We start from the raw sequence: 20066 nt of genomic DNA on the forward strand, positions 1-20066 counted from the left end.
GTCAAACATGGACCTCGCCAGTGACCCCGACGATGAAAGAAAATAGCCGCGATCTCCTTCGTCGCTTGGGTTCGTGCCTGACATAACGGCAACTGAGTTAGGCGTTTGAAATCCGAAGGTCGATTGAAAAGTCCGTGCAAAGGCAGAGAGATGGCACTATTGGCACGTATTGAGGAACCGAGGAGGTCGAGCGAATTTCCTTCTTCATCACGACCAAGATCAAGCTCAAGCCTCAGTAGTTGTGGTCGCAAAATCGCAAAATTAATGGAAATCAGATTCCAACTCGCTTCACATCCGCCCTATTTACCAGGCTTGGGTCCCCCGAATCCATGGGACTACTATTTGTTCCCCAATTTGAATAAATGGCTGGCGAGAAGAAGAAAAGTTTATATTTAGATGAATTTCGTAAAAATATTTGTCAAGTCATGTGCCAACTATGCACATCCATATTTCCAACACGAGCCTTAATAATCTTCTTACGCGCATAACTCTAACCCTGATTGTTTTTTTTTATTGATTAATGGGTTTGTATGTGAGACACTTTTGGAACATTCATAAGCCCATTTCAACATTTGAACTTGTCATTCAATTCATGTCCCTCACATACATAAATTCATTCATATCACACAAATACATACATATGGGCAAGTACCTACACATTTAAGTATGTATGCATGTATGTATGCTGAGCACTTGCATCTGAAACCAAGACCGCATTCAATGTGCAACGTTAACAACTTTGCGGCAATTCTTACGCGCATTTCTGTGTCAATATTGTTTGTTTTTGTTTTTGTTTTTCCAAAAGCAACAATCAAACGATTTTAACTATTTTCGTGCAATTTCATCGCCTCCAATTGCTATACGCCCAAACGAGCGTCAATTCTTCAGCTCAACCACACTTTGGTTTTATTGCATTTTGTAATCGACACTCAGCTGCGGCGCTCAATTGTAGTGCATAAGTGAGCTTGAGAGAGAAAAAAAGGAAAAAAAAATGTTCCTGTCAATTTTCGTTTTCATTTTCATTTACGTTGTTTGTTGCAATCTTCCAACTTGAAATGAAAATGAAAACGAAAACGAAAACAGAAACAAGTTAGTATCCCAAATTAGCTATGGCGCTGACGATGACGAGGACTGCGACGGCGACGGCGACCGAGGCAGCCCCGAACCAACTCGACGATCCTGTGTTACAAACTGGCTGGCTAGCAACACAGAGTCGCATTCGCGTTGACAAGCGGCGCCACTGAGCGTGTAGTTAATCGGTTCACATTGCGCTCCATCATAGCGCAAAAAGCCAAAATGCCGCCACAATTTGGCTGACGCTCCATCAGTCTCAGTGCCGTGGTCGCAGCCGCGCTGCCGCATCCATCGTGCGATATACATATTGATCTGCAAGCTTGTTGTACGCGCGTGTGTGTGTGTGTGCTCATATGTATGTGGTTATAATAGATGTACGTGCCCCATGCCCACTACTCTCATACTGCCGTCCCGTTTCCGCGTATGCGCACTTGGTCCATAGCGCCATCTCTTACGCTCATGACCCAGATTTCCTTATGTGTGTAATCAATGCAACATGTAGAGAGCGATTTTTTTTGTTAATTCATTATTATTTATGTTTTTTTCTTTCTTTCTTTCTTTATTCACTTCTTTTCATTTTTGCCTTCCGCTCCAACGTTCCGTTTGCATAATTTTATAATACCTATATGTTTACTATGTATATACAAGCATACATACATATGTATTGTACATATAAAGCTTTTCGAATTTAGTACATATATGAAAAGATACTCCGGCAATACATATGGAGATATGCCTATGTGAATAGTTTTTGTCTATATGTATTTTATATATGTACATATACATATATCCTGTATTATATCTATGTATATGTCCGCTTATATTCACATACTTATGTAGATATATATATACATATATATAATGTCGAATTTATATATATGTGTACACTCTTGTACACAATAATGGCAGTGCGACATGTTCCAAAATTTGTAGTATTTTTTAAATTTAAAATTTTTGTTTTTGTTTATTAATTTTTTAGCTTTTTTTTAATTTTTTTTTTTTTAAATTTTTTCTTTATGGTTTTTTTATAAACACATAGTTTATACTACACTAAAAGAAATAGAACTCAAAGTTGCAAACTTTGCATTATGAAAATTCAAGAAATTACCATTCAAATTTCAAACTCTCTAGTCTAGGTATGCAGTTTTGTAGCCACGCAATTCTTTGGGTCACTTCACATTGGCACTTTGTTATACTAAAATTTAATGGGCTATCAAAATGCATTTCTTTTTCTAAAAAATTCTGATTAAAAAGTTTAGAATTTCGATCCAAATTTGTAACTTTTTTTTAATTTTGTACAAAATTTGAAACTTTTAGTGATATGGCTTTTGTTCCAGCAAAAACTATATTTTTATAAAAGGATAAAAATTAAAAATAAAAGAAGTAGTCAAAACTTGCCATATGTCGCGTTGCTACAGGGTGGGCCATATAGTGTTTGCTTTTTGAACCACCTATTTTTTTGAGAATGGTAACACAAATGACATGTCAAATGTGTTCATAATTCACTTAAAGGTTTGACATTTACGAAATAGGACGCTATACGCTTGAACAAAATTGGGAAATATTGAAAACCTATTTCCAAAGTGGTGAGTCTTCTATTCAAACTGTGAGAAATTTGAAATCATCTTATCTGATGAAGCTTATTTTCACAAATAAGCAAAATTGTCAGATTTAGGGCTCCGAAAATCCACACTGTAGAGAAGCAAATGCATCCACAACGAGTCACTGTTTGGTGTGGTTTTTGGTCTGGCGGCATCATCGAGCCATTTTTTTCGAAAATGAGCGAGGAGCCGCGGTTACAGTAAATGGCGAGAGCTACCGTGATATGCTCAACGAGTTGTTTGCAAAAATTGAAGAGGATGACATGGACGACATTTGGTTTCAACAGGACGGTGCAACTTGTCACACTGCCAAGTTACACTCGAACTTTTGGCTACCGTTTTTGAAAACCGAATAATCAGCCGAAATTCCGATATGAATTGGCCGCCTCGGAGCTGTGATTTAAGCCCGTTGGACTATTTTTTGTGGGGAGCCGTTAAGGACAAATGCTATGCGAACCATCCAGAGACGATTGATGCTTTAAAACACGAAATCGAAGTTGCCATTCATGAAAATGTGCTTAAAAATTGGGTTGATCGAATGGCCTACTGTAAAGCCAGTCGTGGCAGTTATTTGAACGAGATTATTTTTCATTCATAAATGACAATGTTCAATCTTCAAAATAAATAAAAAAGTTTGAAAAAATATTGATTAGTTTGTTTTTTATAGCCGATTCAAAAAGCAAATTTTACATGGCCCACCCTGTATTATAGAGAACACAGCTATATCCGTATTGATATTCACGCATATCAATTATTGTTGACTTCCATAGTTAAAATACTCTGCAACTCCCAATTGAATGGAACAAACAAAAAACAACAAACGATTTTTTTAGTGTGAAATTTCACCTTGACAACGAGCATAAACTGTAAATTGTTTGATCGATACTCTATTTGATCATTACAGCCATCTACCAAGAAAGTAATGGATTTCTTTTTCCCCAAACTAATATTTATATACGCCCGCATTACACGTATAATGTCCTACATAATTGTCCTACAGCATTCGACTCGCTGGTTTCTTGAGATGATTTCTTAATCAAAAGTGCGTCACAATTGAGTTATGGCTTCATGCGTTGTATACTAAAGTAATGTCACTAAACGGTACTTGAGCATGGCTTCCATGTATGTACAAGTGCCCAGCAGTCAGCTTTGCCTTGAGTTAGCTAAGACATTTACGCTTTGCACCCATGAGAAAACGAGGGAGAGTTCTAGCTGCCGGCAAGTAAGCAGTCTGAATGGTCCATCATATACTGCGGACTGAAATACTTTCTGATGAATTTGGTATTACTTATTTGGACTGGCTGAGAAATTGCGTGAGCTTCTTTCAAGCGAAAGTTACATCCTCTTGAACTGATTATTATTGGATAAAAAAGTTGGTAAAATTCAAACGTCAGAAGAACTTTTGCTTAACTTTTACAGAACGAGGACGAACTACGCCAAATATCCTAGTAGAAGTGGTATTCTAGCAACGATCACGAGGAATTGAGCGCTCAGCAAGCATGGAGCAAAAAAATAGACTGCGCTAACAACAGAACCTACCGATTTTCTTGTGGTTATATGACATAAGACATTTCTGAAGTATATGACAACGTCTTGAACGTAACTTAGAAGGCACATAAGTACCTATAAAGAGGATTTGATTGCGTGTTTGCGCTGGAAATTAGCAATCACAAGAGATGCCAAAAAATTACGCTTCCGAGCTTTAATAAAAGTAGACAAGCTCATAAATTTAAAAATTGACTCACAGAGGTTTTGCTTCAAACCTCGCACTTCCAGAGGAAGTCGGAAGGAAGTAAAGGTTTTCAGGGGAGAAGTTATACTATAATTCACGTGCAAAGGTGGCATCGTCCCACAGTTCTGCTGTGCATAATTTATATCTCACTGGGAAAACGTCATAACACAAAAATCAAAAATTGTAGGAAAACGATTTTAAAATGTTCAATTTACTATGCCCTCCTTCATCTAACGAGGTACTGTTAATAGATATCGCCATACATTTTCTACCCAATATGAAAAAAGAGGGCGTAGTCATATTTGCATACTTTTCTAAAAACAAAAACATTTTTGTGTTATGACGTTTTTCCACCAAACGAGCGATATCTTCTATATATCCTACGTTGAGTTCTTTTGGTTTTTAGTTACATCTGTAGTGGTGCTAATGCTTGACAGTCATTTTAGGAAGTTCATCAAATCGAGAACAAAATTTTATTCAAGTTCAAAAGAATGTGACTATGTTGAGAACACCAGGTCCAACAAATTTCTTCTACATATTTCTTTAACTTATCTATGTATACCAAAATCCGTTTTCAATAAATATCGATTGTTGGCCTAGTTTACTTAATAGCTTCTTTCCATATTAAGTACATATCGATTGGTGCTGGCGTCTGAGTCATTATTTTATCAACAAATTATTTACTCCGATAAGACTGCGATGGTTGTAATGCACTGCTTCGCTTTTTATAACTTTGCACAATTTTTCGTCATAGTTGAGTTTGCTTTGCCGAACTGCAAGCCGCTAGCTCGAAATTGAATGTTCAATCCTTAGGCTCTAAGGGCCTGGAACATCAAAACTAATTAGAAAGTGATCGCCACCCAGCAGAGAAAAAAAGTCTTTTCTAATTTCTAATAAAAATTTTCAACAGCTCGCAGGTGGCATAAAACTGTAGGACCTGCTACAGAAAGTTCTGAGTAAATTTTAATTTAAATACATCAATTGTGTCTCGGCGTAATCGAAGTAACTCAACATCCGTTAATTACAGTCCGGCCTCTAGATATTGCAAATTTTACGTTAGGAAACCGATAGAGGTTGCACGGAGTAAAGCAGATGGCCTAACATTGCTTGCTGTTTTTTTTTGTTTTTTTTTTGGGCGGTGAGATTGAGTTAAAAAGGTCTTCGCACCATATAGGAACGTTATCAATTTCTACGTGTGTGGTGACTCCACTAAAACCATCCCTCCTTCTCTCTTGGATTTTCCCCTCGATCCCGGGACTGCTTCTGCATTGCTTCGAGGTAGAGGTCCAAGACGGCGTCCTAAGAAGGACACATTCATTTACTCACCTTGCGTCCAGGGTTCCCTGGTCTAACATTGCTAAGCAGTATTTGGCTAGAAACTTCTTCACAGCTGGTATGAGATGACCAGTTGCATGGTCTTGGTGGAGGACCCGTGACATCATTTTCACCACGTAGAATGGAGGTGAAGTAATAAAACCTATATAAAAAGGATTGAATGGGTTCAAAATGTTTTCTTAAATATGCTTTACGTTTATGGAGTTTTGATTGCGCGCATTCCTTTATATAAATCTCGCTAGCTTTTGCTTTACCTCAAGACTTTGGAAGAAAGAAGATCAGTCCTCTCGCTTTGGCTTGCTTATAATAGTATCAGCGTAGTTTTCAATTTCAATCAGTCTTGCGATCTCCTTATTCTCCCTAGAGAGACACTATTTTGACGCATATTAGCATTTTTCCGCGAAAAAAAGCGAAAAAAAACAACAACTCTAATCCGAACGATGGATATAATGGCTGGCTATACTGATGTGTGTACAAAAGCGATAACTACTGCATTCGAAAGAGAGGGCTTCTCGCTAAACAGCTGGCGATTGCTGACGCTTGGAAGACATGCACTTTTCGTATAACAGCGTCAGTCTGATCTCGTTATTTGTTAGTCACGCCCCGCCTAAAATTTAATCATATTACCATTTTAGGAAACGAAAATGTGGGTGTTGTCATTTAGTTGTAAAATGTCAGAGATTACGTGAACTCTATACGTGCCTGCCGTGAAAGACCCGTCTCGGTATTCCTCATACACTGCTGCGATAGTTGAAGTTCTCTTACTTTTTGGCCGATCCTTTTTGCGGATTAAAAGGATGTTATTAAGTAGGTAGTGGCGCCGCGGTGTCCAGCTTATTAGAAGTTGTTTTAGATCCCGCAAAGCGCATATGTAGGCCAAAATAATAATTATTAATACCTGGCTATTGTAAAACCACTGGAAAGTCCAGAAATACGAGACATTGTCATGGTACAAGTAGAATTTTCATGCTAAGAGATGGGATTATAACTTAGCGCTAAAAGCATTACAGATTTTTTGTACGTGGGTTTACATTATTACAAGCATAAATATATACACATGTATATACATAAATAAATACATAAGGTGTTATGTGACTATGCCCTGCTGGCGAAATTCCACTTGAATTGAAATTCTCACAGGCCGGCGACCTAAATTTGTAAAGCCTGGCCTATGTCTGTGTGCAATAGGATAGAAGTATTTCATTGGCTTGCCCAGACCACCGATGTTAATACCATAGAAATTTTGTTATATTCGAGATATTCAAAATGAAAATATATAGAGAAATTGTGAAACCAATGAAGATTTAATTTGGGCCATATAAAAATAATAATAGGTGTCAAATGAGATCGGTGGGTAAAGTAATAAGGTAGGTAAATCAAATTTACTATAGGTGAAGGCAAATAATGGAGCAGACAATGGAGCGGGAAAAAATATTTTTCAAGTGCAGCGTTCACTTTCGCATAAAGTCGTTTAGTAAGAGCTTGAAAAGCAATAGCTCTAATCGATTATATATATATATAATTGGCGCGTACACCCTTTTTGGGTGTTTGACCGAGCTCCTCCTCCTATTTGTGGTGTGCGTCTTGATGTTGTTGCACAAACGGAGGGACCTACAGTTTTAAGCCGACTCCGAACGGCAGATATTTTTATGAGGAGCTTTTTCATGGCAGAAATAAACTCGGAGGTTTGCCATTGCCTGCCGAGGGGCGACCGCTATTAGAAAAATGTTTTTCTTAATTTTGGTGTTTTCAGCGAGATTCGAACCAACGTTCTCTCTGTGAATTCCGAATGGTAGTCACGCACCATTCGGTTACGGCGGCCGCCTAATCTAATCGATTAATCTTTGTAAATCTCTTATGTTGACTGATCTAAATTTATTTATTTAAATATTATGGACGCTAGATCCCGTCTTGCTTTTGTCGTAATTACGTTATCAATTTCTTGACATGCAATTTCCCCACTTTGAGAGGGTTTTATCTACCGAAAGCCATTCGAGTGTTTCGAACCCGTAGTTGGATCTTTTATCTAGGATGCGGGAATGTGAATGCTAAGACATTTCCAATTTAGTCCTTCTATCTTACACGAGGATGTCCTCTTTGCCGTCGACCGCCATTTACCGTCTCAAAAACCTTCTTCGCCGGAGCAGTTTCTTCTACGGACGGACGACATGACCCAGCCACCTTAGTTGCTGCGGGGTGACTCGGTTGACTGCGCTAGTATCTCCGTAAAGCTCATACAGTTCGTGGTTTATTCTAATATGCCAGCAGGACCAAAAATCTTGCAAAGTACTTTCCTCTCGAAAACTCCAAGAGCGGCTGCATCTGATTGTTTGACTGTACAAACCTGAGCGCCATAGCGAAGCACCGGGATGATGAGTGTCTTGTAGATTGTTGTTTTCGTTCGTCGGGAGATGGCTTTACTGCTCTATTGCGCACTTACCCCAAAGTGTTGACAACTGTTGGCAAGAGTTATCGTTCGCTTGATTTCAAGGTTGACATCGTTGTTGCTGGTAATAGCGGAAGCAAACTACATATATGAAGTCCTTGACCACATCGAATTTGTAGGTTTTAATTTCGATCTGTGGTTCAAGATGCCGTGACTCCCTGCAGAGCGCCAGCATATACTTGGATTTGCCCTCGTATTATTTTTCAATAGTCAAGGTTTTGACTAAATTGAATAAAAATAGTAGTTACGTTTGCTTAAAATTTGGCATAATTATTTTTCATAGTCGCCCCCTCAATAGTTAAAAAGTGTAGACATTTTGTATTCTTCTGTCTTTTATCCCTTTTAGAGCATCAAAAAGGCAGTCACCTTCAATAAGGCAGTGCCAAATCTTTCGTACTGCTCTCATCCCTTCACCTATATAAGTCCACCATGACTAAGCACTAATTTCGAAAGTGTCACAAAAAGGATTGCTTTGGTTGTGTCCATTCACTTTCCTTTTTAAAATGTTTGCTTGATTTTTATCCTCTGTTATGAAGCGCCACATTTTTGTAATTTTTGTTTTGTGCATAGAAGGGTAAAATTATAAAATAAAATATGATAATGTAAAGTCGTTTACATAAAAAATCAGGTTACGAAAAAAAAGTGGAGAAGCGGAAAAGCTTTTGGTCAATATTATGTCCCAATTTACATAGCTGAGGTTACGAATATTTCATCATAAAACTCATGATTGAAATTGACTTCCCCTAAGAAGAGTCCTACATTTATTTTCTTCTTAGAAAAGATAAACTTTTATAAATCTGTCTGTAGTCATGACGTGGCAGATATAATTAAAACAAAATCGAAACGCATACCACAAATTCGAAGAGAACCTGGGGGAAGTCATTAGCAAAGCATGTATGCATGCAAAAATTAATGCATGAGAGTATATAGTATGTACATACGAGGTGTGATCAAAAAGTATCGCGAATTTTGAATTTGCGCAGTTTGCGTATATTCGAATTTCGATTTTTTTGTGGCAATATGTTGGTACTCATGTCTCTCACTCATGCCGAGTGTTTGAATGTTTAGTTAATTGTTGACAGCTGCTTTGCTTGCACGTGTTTCGGCTCGTCTTCGATTTTTCCTCCTCTTCTCTTCGGTCGAGTTTAACAAAGCGCGCCAGTCGTTTTTTTCTTGTGCTAACCGGCGCCAATTGGACACACCAAATGAAGCCAAGTTCTTCTCCACCTGATCTTTCCAACGCAGAGGAGGCCTTCCTCTTCCTCTGCTACCACCAGCTAGTACCGCATCGAATACTTTCAAAGCCGGAGCGTTTGTATCCATTCGGACGAAATGAGCCCCAACGTAGCCGCTCGATTTTTACCTATTCAAAAAGATGGATCAAATTTTGTGTGAAAAACGAAATTAAGTGCGCGGATGCATTCCGAGAATTGACTGTGTCGTACGGAGAGCTACTTTGGACCAAAGCAACGTTTATCGGGGGTACAAAATGTTCTCAGAAGGCTGAGAAGATGTGAACGACGAAAAGCGTGCCGGACGCCAGAACATTCAACAGCAGACGAAAAAATTGATGAAGTGAAGAAACTAGTATTGACCAATCGTCTAATCACCGTTAGAGAAGTTGCTAAGGACCTAGATATATCGATTGGCTCGTGCCATTCGATTTTTTTCAATGATTTGGGCTGCGGGTCGCCGCAAAATTCGTACCAAAACTGCTCAATTTCGACCAAAAGCAGCATCGGATGAACATTGAGATGTGGGACTCTGTCCGCGACGACCCAAATTTGCTCCTGACGCTAATAACTGCTGACGAGTCGTGGGTTTATGGTTATGACGTAGAAGCCAAAGCTCAATCATCTTAATGGAAGCTGCCGCACGAACCAAGACCGAAAAAAGCGCGCCAAGTCCGGTCGAATGTAAAAGTTTTGCTTACCGTTTTCTTCGATTGCAGGGGCTTTGTGCATCATGCGTTCTTGCCACAGGGTGAAATGGTCAATAAGGAATATCACCTGCAAGTTATGCGCAATTTACGCAAAACGGTCCGCCAGAAACGCCCGGATTTGTGGAAGAACAAAAATTTGCTCTTGCATCACTATAACGTCCGTGCTCACACATCGTTGCTTTTTGGCCAAAAACAGCACACTACTGATGCCACAGTCACTGTATTCCCCAGATCTGGCCCCCTGTGACTTTTTCTTATTTCTTATTCCCGAAACTGAAGAGGCCCATGAAAGGACGACGCTACGCTACGATTGACGAGATAAAGACGTCATCGAAGGAGGAGCTAAAAGATAAGAAAAATAATTTTTTGATACTTTTTGAACACACCTCGTATGGTTTTAAATTCATTCTATTATTCAGTACAGTCTCCCTGAACATCATCAATACATTTGTTCCAATAAGATTTCAATTTATGAACTCCTTCCCTGAAGTGAGGACCTGGAAGGGATGGAAAATACGCTTCCACGCCTGTTATGGCCGCATCATTTGACGAAAAATGCTTTCCACGTATGCATTTTTTAGGTATAGAAACAGATGGAAGTGACTAGGCGCCAAACCTGATACATTCGATGAATGCTCCAACAATACGAACTTTAATTCATGGATTTTAGCTATTGTTTAAATGCTCTTGTGGCACGATTTTTTCCTTCAGCAGATCTAAAAGATTACAATAATATACAAAATTTATCGTAGGTGGCGCTGGCTATATTTTTAAAAAACCTAATATATTTACATAACACAAGCATAGCAAGTGCAATAACCTGAAAGGGATCAAATGGAGGTCTAACATAAAATAATAAAGTGTTGCTCGATCCAGTCAGTTCAAATCGGTTTGCCTTCCATTACAATGGCGATGGTGAATTTAGTCTTTGTAGGAAAATGCAAGTTCTATACATACCTATGTACATTGCGATTACCTTAAATCTCGCAATAAACCTAAAGGCACAGCAATGCGGTCCGTGTTTACCTAGTAAGATACATTTGGATTTTTACTGCCCACGACAAAACGATAGCACCCCAGCATTTGCCCAGTTTTGTTGACTTTTTTGTGATTTTTTTTGGTTTGAATGTTCTTTGGTTTAGTATAAGTATAGCTTTCGGTCTTACAAAAAGTACTTAAACCTGAGAATTTTTTGTAAAAGTTGAAAAAAATGCACACATTTTTCATCACAATTACACGGTTTTTATTTAGAATTTCTAGAAAGATGTTTGGTATGCAGTTATATGTATAACTTATTAAATTTTAGTACACAAAGTGCAAATCTAAAGTTAATAATTTTTTTGTTCCAGTTGACGGCATTATACACTTTTTCCATATAAACATTTCTTTGAATATTATTATTATTATTAGGCTACTGCGAACGGCGCACTGCAACCAAAATAAATAGATCTACAATATTATGCAAAGCCTGCTGAGGTACCTATATTTTGAGGCTTTTTAAAAATTTTGGCACACGGGGTTTATTATATTATATAATATATATGGAGGCTTGACAATACCACCAAGGTGCTGTATCCGTTTTCGGTGTAGTGCAGGACATTTACAAAGGATGTATTCTGAATTTTCAGTTCCATTGCACAGAATCGGCAGATGATGGCTTCAGAGAGACCAATTTTGGTTAAGTTGTATCTTAGACTGCAGTGGCCTATAAAGTAACCAGTTAGAAGTCTTAAGTCTACTCTGCTGAGTGAAAGTAGCTTATCAAAAATTCCTCTGCCCGGCGTTAGGAATCGTTTCACTTCTCTTTTTACAATACTCGCAATGTTCTTCATGTATTTTTTTTTTAATTTTTGAAAAGATAGTTTATTTTGCAATAAAAGTCTTGAAAATTATTGTTCCAAACTTTGCAGAAAATTCACCAATAAGTCTTTAGACAATTTCTGGGCACGCAGAACTCGTAATAGGGTGTAAGTTGAAGTCCCTCAAAAATGGCGTTAATTTGTAACAATTTTTTTGCATACGTTGTTGAAAATTTCTTTCCATGTAAAAGGCTTTCGAATATGTGCTATGTATATGTACAATACATAAATTATGGTATAAACTTAAATGTATATTCGTATGGACATGCATTAGAATCGAGGAATCGCGCAAATTGAAGAAAAGCTAGAAGAGGGAAGAGGAAGCAAGAAAAATCTCGTTATTTTTTTTTTTTTTATTTATTGTCAATGGTGTATCTTTTTTATATATATACATATATATGGTATATATATATGCATACCTACTTACGCACGTCTTAATTTTATTTAGAACTATCACTTTATATATGTACATATTAACTCTATATACATATGTATCTATTTGTATGTCCATGTATGAATTTGTTGTCCCCATGCACCGGCATACGAATTCCAGAAATCTATTTACATACTTTTCACTGTTGCGAAACTGACCTAATTAAATATTCCGCCATGAAAAATTCTGATTTTTACCGGTACCATGACCTATGTATGTATTGTACTCTATATATGCATGTACTAATGTATACAAACGCACTTCTCCTACTTCGTATACACAAAATGTAATGGGAGCATATCCCCCTTAGCTAGACCTCCTCCCAACAATAAGAGACAGCATTCACCTCGTTTTGAAATTGGCGGCACAATTCAAATTGGATTATCCGATGTAAGCATGCAAAATAGATGTGCGGCGAATGCCGAATGTCGCATGCCGCCGAACAACGAATGCCAATGAAAGTGGTCGGTCATGTGGTACAATATGCAATAGTTTTATTGTTGCTGTTAATACTGAAAGTGATAGTGATAGTGGTGTTAGTATTAGCTAATAGTTGCGCGCCTGAGTCAACCAAGCGGCAAGAGTGTTAAGCTCCTCATACTCAAGCGCTTTCCAATGCTTTCGTCGTTGCCAACGTCGCTGTGGTGCTCTGTGGCTCACAGCAGTGGAGTACGATGGTGCGATGGGACGATGGATGCGGCATTAGATGTTGCTTGGTGCGCATTGGCGTATGTGGTGGTGTCCCAGTTTCCATTCTGTCCTTGACCTACTCCACTCAAAATCGAATACACGCTACACAGCAACACTTCGAATCGTATTCGCTGTTCGTTGTTGGTGAGCAGCAAGGGAAATTGTTGTCGTTGGTATTGCTCTTGCTGTTAGCGACAGTGTTGCTGTTGAAAGAAAACACTTGAAGAAACCCTCATACTACTCTGCGACCAACAGCGCTTCAAATTTGTGTATTTTGAGAGCGCTGAGAAGTATGCTTCAATGCTGGAGCGGTTTGCTCTGGGAGCGCACGTATTAACTCACTGTGTGGGTAAAGTGTAAAGGGGTGCACATACATTCACACGTATATGCTTATTGCTCCATCATCCACATATTGGAAATAGTTTTGGGGGTTTTCACTAGATTTCTGTAACGCGCGAGAGGCATTAGAAAAGCTTTTGGCGCATCTCATTCAGTTTGTGGAGTCATTTGCGCTCTCAGTAGTGTTGATGTGTTGGTTGTGTCGCTTTGCTTCACTTGGCAGCGCGGCCAGTAATAGCGGCGACGTCGATATAAGTTTTGCTTTTTGTGCGCACACATACGCACTCGCATGGTTGCTCAGTTTTTTGTGCCGCTTGCTCACACATACACATGCATTTCCGCTTTTTTCTGTTGTTGTTGTGTCGAAACTAGTTTTCATTGTATGCGTTTCGTTTTCGCTTTCAATGGTTTATTCAAATGTATTTGCATGCCTGTTTGCAGATGTGTATGTGATGTGCGCGCGTAACATATACGTACACGTTGAATATTTGTAAACAATATGCTTGACCTAAATTACAGTTTCTTGTTTGAGTGAAAAAGCAATACGAAGTGTACGGCGAAATGAACGAGCTATGGAAAAACGAAACTGAAATGAGAAGAAATAAAAAAGCTCTTTTTGTAGTCTTTTTTCTTTTTGTGAAACCCAGTTCTTGGTGGTGGCAGGTCATCTCCCTCCCAACGGTCGCTAAGTGCAGTTTGGACTGCAATCACGTTTGCATCATGGAATGGTGTCATCTCCACGACTCCCCACCCTCGCTTCTGGCGCAGCAGTTTGAGGCCTGAACATATTGTTTTGTTGGTATTTTTGTCCTTATTTCGCGAAAGGGGTACAAACGTGCAAGTGGAAAAATTATATTTTAAAGCATATTTGTTTAGCATACAAATATAATATTGGCGCTTACAACGTTAGTTGGGTGGTGGGCCCAGCTCCTCGTCCGATTTCGCGGTGTTCTTAATGTTGTTCCAAAAATGGAAAGAACCATAACTCTATGCTGCCTCCGAAAGGCAGTTGGTTTTTATGAGAAGCTCTTTCATGACAGAAATACACTTGAAGGCTTGTCATTGCCTGCCGAGGGGTGACCGCTTTGAATCGAGGAAGTCGTGTGATTTTCCTTTTCCATCACGACAACGCACCAGCTCACTCCTCAGTAGTTTTGGTCGCAAAATTAGTGGAAATACGGATCCAGCTTGATTCACATCGCCTCTATTCTCCAGACTTAGCTCACTCGGATCCTTCGAACTACTATTTGTTCCCCAATTTGAAGAAATGGCTGACGGAAAAAGATTTTATTCAAATAAGTAGGTGATTGGAGAAACGAATGGCTATTTTTCAGCATGGGACAAATTTTTATTATACGAAAGGGATTAACAAACCAGAATAGCGTTGGAGGAAGTGTATAAGCCTAAAAGGAGACTATGTCGCAAAATTAAAAATGTTTTTAAATGAACATCTTAATATTATGGAGGATATTCTAAACTTCATAGATTATGCTCAAGATTTCGCGTGTTTCAACAATGTCTGAGGACATCGTCTAAGTGCTGAACATCTTCGATTAACTTCATGCCACTTATAAATCTGTGTATTTCCTAGGTTCCTCGGCGAGAGTGTCGGTAAACGGATGACATTTATTCCATAATGATTTAAAGAGTTCTCCTATCTTGGTGAGGAATTTAATCAAGACACGACATTCAATTATCTCCATAGTTGATGCTTACTTCACGATTGACTTGCTTATCCGTCGATATCTTAAAGATAAATGTATCTCTGTACCGAGTTGCTATGTTGTACCGATTAAAAAAAAATCGCTTCCGCTCTTCAATTTCTCCCTTCCGCAGATTTTTGGCCGCCGCTCTTTCTTACTACTACGATCATATTTAGATTTAAATTATGAATTTTGTTATCTTTACTATTTAAAATCTACAATATATCCCTTCAAAGTTTTTTCCAGTTTTCGAAACGATTGTTAAGCTCCATTTTCGACACGTCCCTCTATTCACGGAACGGTTCTCTTCAAAGAACTCAATCGCGTTTAGTTTATTGAATATCCAGAAGTTGCACTCAGCTTAATAAGGTGAACTTGACACATGTGGAACTGCACATAAGCCAAATTTTTGGTCTAATGATCACGAGCAATAAAGGTAGTATGAGATTGCACTGAAACTAAGAGTTGTTTTGCCACAAATAAGAACATTTTTGGAAATAGTCTCAAATAATATGATGGCAGGCTACCAGCCTGCAGCAAATATTTTTCAACTATTATCAATTGGAAATTCACCTATGTTATAACTAACGGAGGAAATTCGCTCTAGGGTATCGAATATGGCTGACTTGAGCAACTATCTCAAAATCCACTTTTCAACCAGAAGTAATTTTTTCTATAGCGACAAGACTCCACACTTTACGGATGACTTAAAAATGCTAATTAAAAACCACATTAATCTTTGGATGCCAGCGATTCCCTAATCAAATAAGTCTGTAGACTTTTATGTATTTTATCTATAATCAAGCAACAATCGAAGCCTTAAGTCAGATACAAATAGCGCCCTCGAATGGGATACCGAAATCCAAAATACAGTTGACTGCAAACTATCCAACATAACTACACCACCACACGCTGGCATAATGGGAAAGGGTAAATTTGTAAACACCGGGGCCAGGAACCTTAGGATGTGGTTCCTAATCCCGCACTATTGACTTTGAATAAAAGAGGCTAGATACCAAAGATCTTACGTCATTGGCCTCAGTTGGCCTTTATACCTCATGCACATTTTGCGATTGCCTAGCTCAGACCTGCAGCTTTTTCTAGCACCATTTTCTTGCTATGAAATGATATGCTAAAAATGATTCCTGTAGGCAACTGCTTGGCTTAATGACAAAAACTAAGGTTATCATATGGGAAGGGCATCCCGAGTGAAGTGTAAGCGAACTCACTCAAACCCAATCTTCTGAGCACCACTGTATTCCCATTTTAGTGCACAGTGAGGTGCGGGGCACTATATGGAAATAGCATAACGACTCGCGGGACAGGGATAATCCATCGAGTAAGTGACAGGAAGTGCAGAGAAATTATTTCGGCAGAGAATATGATAACAACGCACTTAATCGTGGCTCGCAGGACCGTCACGTTCGAAGCGTTTCTTCATTATTTCTATACAATCTGTAGCGATAGGGAAAGGAGCAGATTCCTTTCAACACCTTTTTAGTGAATTTCCCGCCTTAAATAACACTAAGAAATCAATATATGTAGTTTACGAAAAATAGTAAACTAAAGTTTAGAAATAAATATACCTTATTTTCGAGCAGTCTTTTAACCAATACTTTATAATATTTTAGGGACACTTATCAAATAACGAGCAGCATACAAATTTATAGAATTTCGTTTGCATCTGATCTGGTTTGTCGTTATTTAAATAAACTAAATGTGGCAGAGCAATTAGTTTGACCTTGACCTACTGAAGTTACAGATGAATTTCAATTTGTGACAAAATCTGTGTTGGGATAAAAAACTTGCTAATGGTGGTGCGATTTTCCAACATATGATTGATCCTACATGCGAATATAGAGCATAATACTCTGCCCGATGTTTGCAAGCGTTCTGCAAAATTTGGGTTTAAGGCCATGTGCGTAATATAGAGGGGAAGCTTTTGGGGTTCAAACTATTGCCGAAATTTTGATACAAATTCTCTCGATACCAATTTCTTATCACTCAGGAAGTTTTGCAATGAGAAACGAAGGTGGTTATCGCTTGGTGCCAGGTCCAGACAATATGACGGATGCATTAAAACTCCGCAACCGAACTCCCGGAGTTTTTGGCGAATCAATACAGACGTGTGTGGCCTTGCGTTGTCCTGATGGAATACAACACCTCTTCTGTAGGCCAATTCTGACCGTTTCAGGTCAATCGCTAGATTGTTGGCAGTGGAGATCTGAATTTAGTGTTTGGCCATACGGAAGCAACTCAAAATAAATGATTCCCCTGCATCGTCACGCTTGGATGGAAATCGTTTTCGCTCAATATAATCGTACGTGACCCATTTCTCATCCCCAGTCTCCATCCGTTTAAGAAATGGGTCGATTTCATTCCGTTTGGCCAAGGATTCGCAGATGTAAATTCGATCTTTCATGTTTTTGGTGTTAATTGGTGTGGCACCGAAACATACATTTTTTTTTTTATGAATCTAGTTTTGCGCAAATGGTTTAAAACTACTAACATTCCGGTCAACTTCGATTATATTTAAAAAATGGCTGAACGGAATCGACGAAACCAAAATTTCACGTAATTAGGTTTTACAGCATCGGCGCCATAACCATCATTCACAATTTCAACGGTCTTCAACCTGGCTTGCATTTTCGCCTTTATCAAAGAAAAACTGTAAAATGCACCGAATTTTCTCTTTGTTCCCTGTAACTCACTGAACTCACTCAACTGAACAGAACAAACAAAAAAGAGCACATTATTTTGCTGAGTTGTGTGAAATGTCACCAACGAACATACTCTTTACATTGTTTGATCGATACTTTACGAGATATCGATCACTAAAGCCGTTTACCGAGAAAATAATGGGTTTCTTTTTCCCCAAACTAATATAACATATTTGTGATTTTTTCCCCCCATGAGTGACAAAAGTTTTGATTGAAACTAAATTTGGTCTTAATCAAGTCAGAGGGTGTATATTTAAGAACTACGACGACACGAGAGCGATTGAATGGGCCAGCACATTTTTTAATTAATATCTATAAATACTCAAGTTTCCACCGTGGAAAGAATTTTTGAAAAATTTGCTGAAAATAAGCGACGAATCGAAATCAAATTATAGTTTTCTTTTCAAGTGATTAAAAGTCTTTATTGGCAGCCGCCGTAGCCGAATGGGTTAGTACGTGACTGCCACTCAGTATGGCCCAGTTTCCCGGTCATGAAACATCGAATGATAGAAAAATTGTTTTCTAGTAGTGGTCGTTCTGCGACAGCTAATGGCGATCCTCCAAGGGAATTTCTGTCACGAAAAAGAACCCCATAAAAAGACATCTGATGTTTGGAGGCGGCATAAAACTGCCGGCGCCTTCATTTGTGGAAAAGCATCCAGACGCACATCGCAAATAGAAGGACGAGCTCAGCCAAACACCTAACAGAAGTGCCAACTATTTATTTCTATTTTTTATTTGTTCCTGTGTGACTTCAATTTAATTTCTTTTCATTACTGTTTTTTGTGTGTTATTATTATTTTTTTTGTTTAGAAAATTGAGAGAATTTTATAGAAGACCCCTTCCGAAAGAAAATGCTGGTTAAGCGCCTCTGAGTCTATCGATTTACTCTACTTTTTAGACAAACTGGTAGCCACATATTTTCAATAGACCTTTGATAAATACTTTTATATGGAAATTTTTAAAATACGACATCCAATTCAGACAGCTTTCAATTGATATGTTTTTGATTCAGGAAACCCTTGGTTAACAGGTTAGCTTTATTTTATCGAAGGCTTATTCTAAACATCATCTCTACAAGCTTTGATCTAAACTTCGCCCATCCCAGATATATGTTTTCCCAAGGCTTTAGTCTTAACTTATCTTTAGTATGTAACGATAAAATAATGGCATAAACAAATAAAAATATTTGTTGATTAGCCCATCGAAAGCATCAGCCAAAAGCTTTAAAGCTTCCTAGCAGGAATGCTGTTCGATGATATGCTTAAACTATTGCTTATATAGTAAATTGACAGTGATTAACAATTAAATTTGAAATGTTCTCTTTTTTCCAGCCGTTAGAGCGGATCGGATGCGTGGTGGTCGCAATAAGTTCGGGCCCATGTACAAACGTGATAGGGCGCGAAAACTGCAAATGATGCGACAACGACAACTGGCCTTGCAAGCGCTACGCACTTCAATTGGTTCGGTTGACATGAAGTCGTCACCACTCTCGCCTGGCTACCAACAAGCATATCCGAATATGAGTATAAAGCAAGAAATTCAAATACCTCAGGTAAGAGATGATAAAAAGAAAATAATCCTATAAAATTAAACTGCATATATACAAAATATCCTATTAGATAGCAACACACTGCATTCTATAATAATTTATTCTACTTACACAGGTGTCCTCTCTCACACAATCACCAGATTCATCGCCCAGTCCCATTGCCATTGCGCTGGGGCAGGTCAATACAAGTGGTGGTGTGATATCTCCGCCTATGAATGGTGGTGGCGGTAGCGCTGGCGGTGGTGGTGGTGGTGTCAGCGGCAATGGTGGCAACACCGGCGCCAACAATAGCAACAGCAATAACACCAGCGATGGACTCAACCGCGGTGGTAGTGGCAATTGTCACGACACTGGAACTGGATCTCTGCAAAATACGTCCGAATCGAAACTGTGGTACATAATTTACTATTTAACCAAATGCAAATTAAATGACGATTGTTGATGCATATACATATAGAAACATACGTGCGTGCACATCGTAAAATCTTCGTACTCGGCTCGATTGAGAGGTGCTGCGGATATATTTAAGACAAAAAATGAGATGCTCAAAATCGTAAGCTTTTAAAACATATTTGAGAGGTACCGCTCGAGATGACTGAAAAATGTCATGAAAATTTCAGAGCTTGGCTCCTGAATTCGG

The 20066-nt window shown here is 38.6% G+C and overlaps 1 protein-coding gene across 2 annotated transcripts in view; it reads left to right on the forward strand.

The window, feature by feature from the left end:
* LOC128860929 (nuclear hormone receptor FTZ-F1) overlaps positions 1-20066 on the forward strand; it is a 158960-nt gene that overhangs the window by 124807 nt on the left and 14087 nt on the right. For both annotated transcript variants that reach the window (XM_054098727.1, XM_054098728.1), the window contains 2 exons: positions 19209-19429; positions 19542-19819. In XM_054098727.1, the coding sequence (XP_053954702.1) occupies positions 19209-19429; positions 19542-19819 (499 nt within the window). The remainder of the gene's footprint in view (positions 1-19208; positions 19430-19541; positions 19820-20066) is intronic.

This window comes from Anastrepha ludens, chromosome 4, assembly GCF_028408465.1.
Source record: "Anastrepha ludens isolate Willacy chromosome 4, idAnaLude1.1, whole genome shotgun sequence".
Lineage (NCBI taxonomy): Eukaryota > Metazoa > Arthropoda > Insecta > Diptera > Tephritidae > Anastrepha > Anastrepha ludens.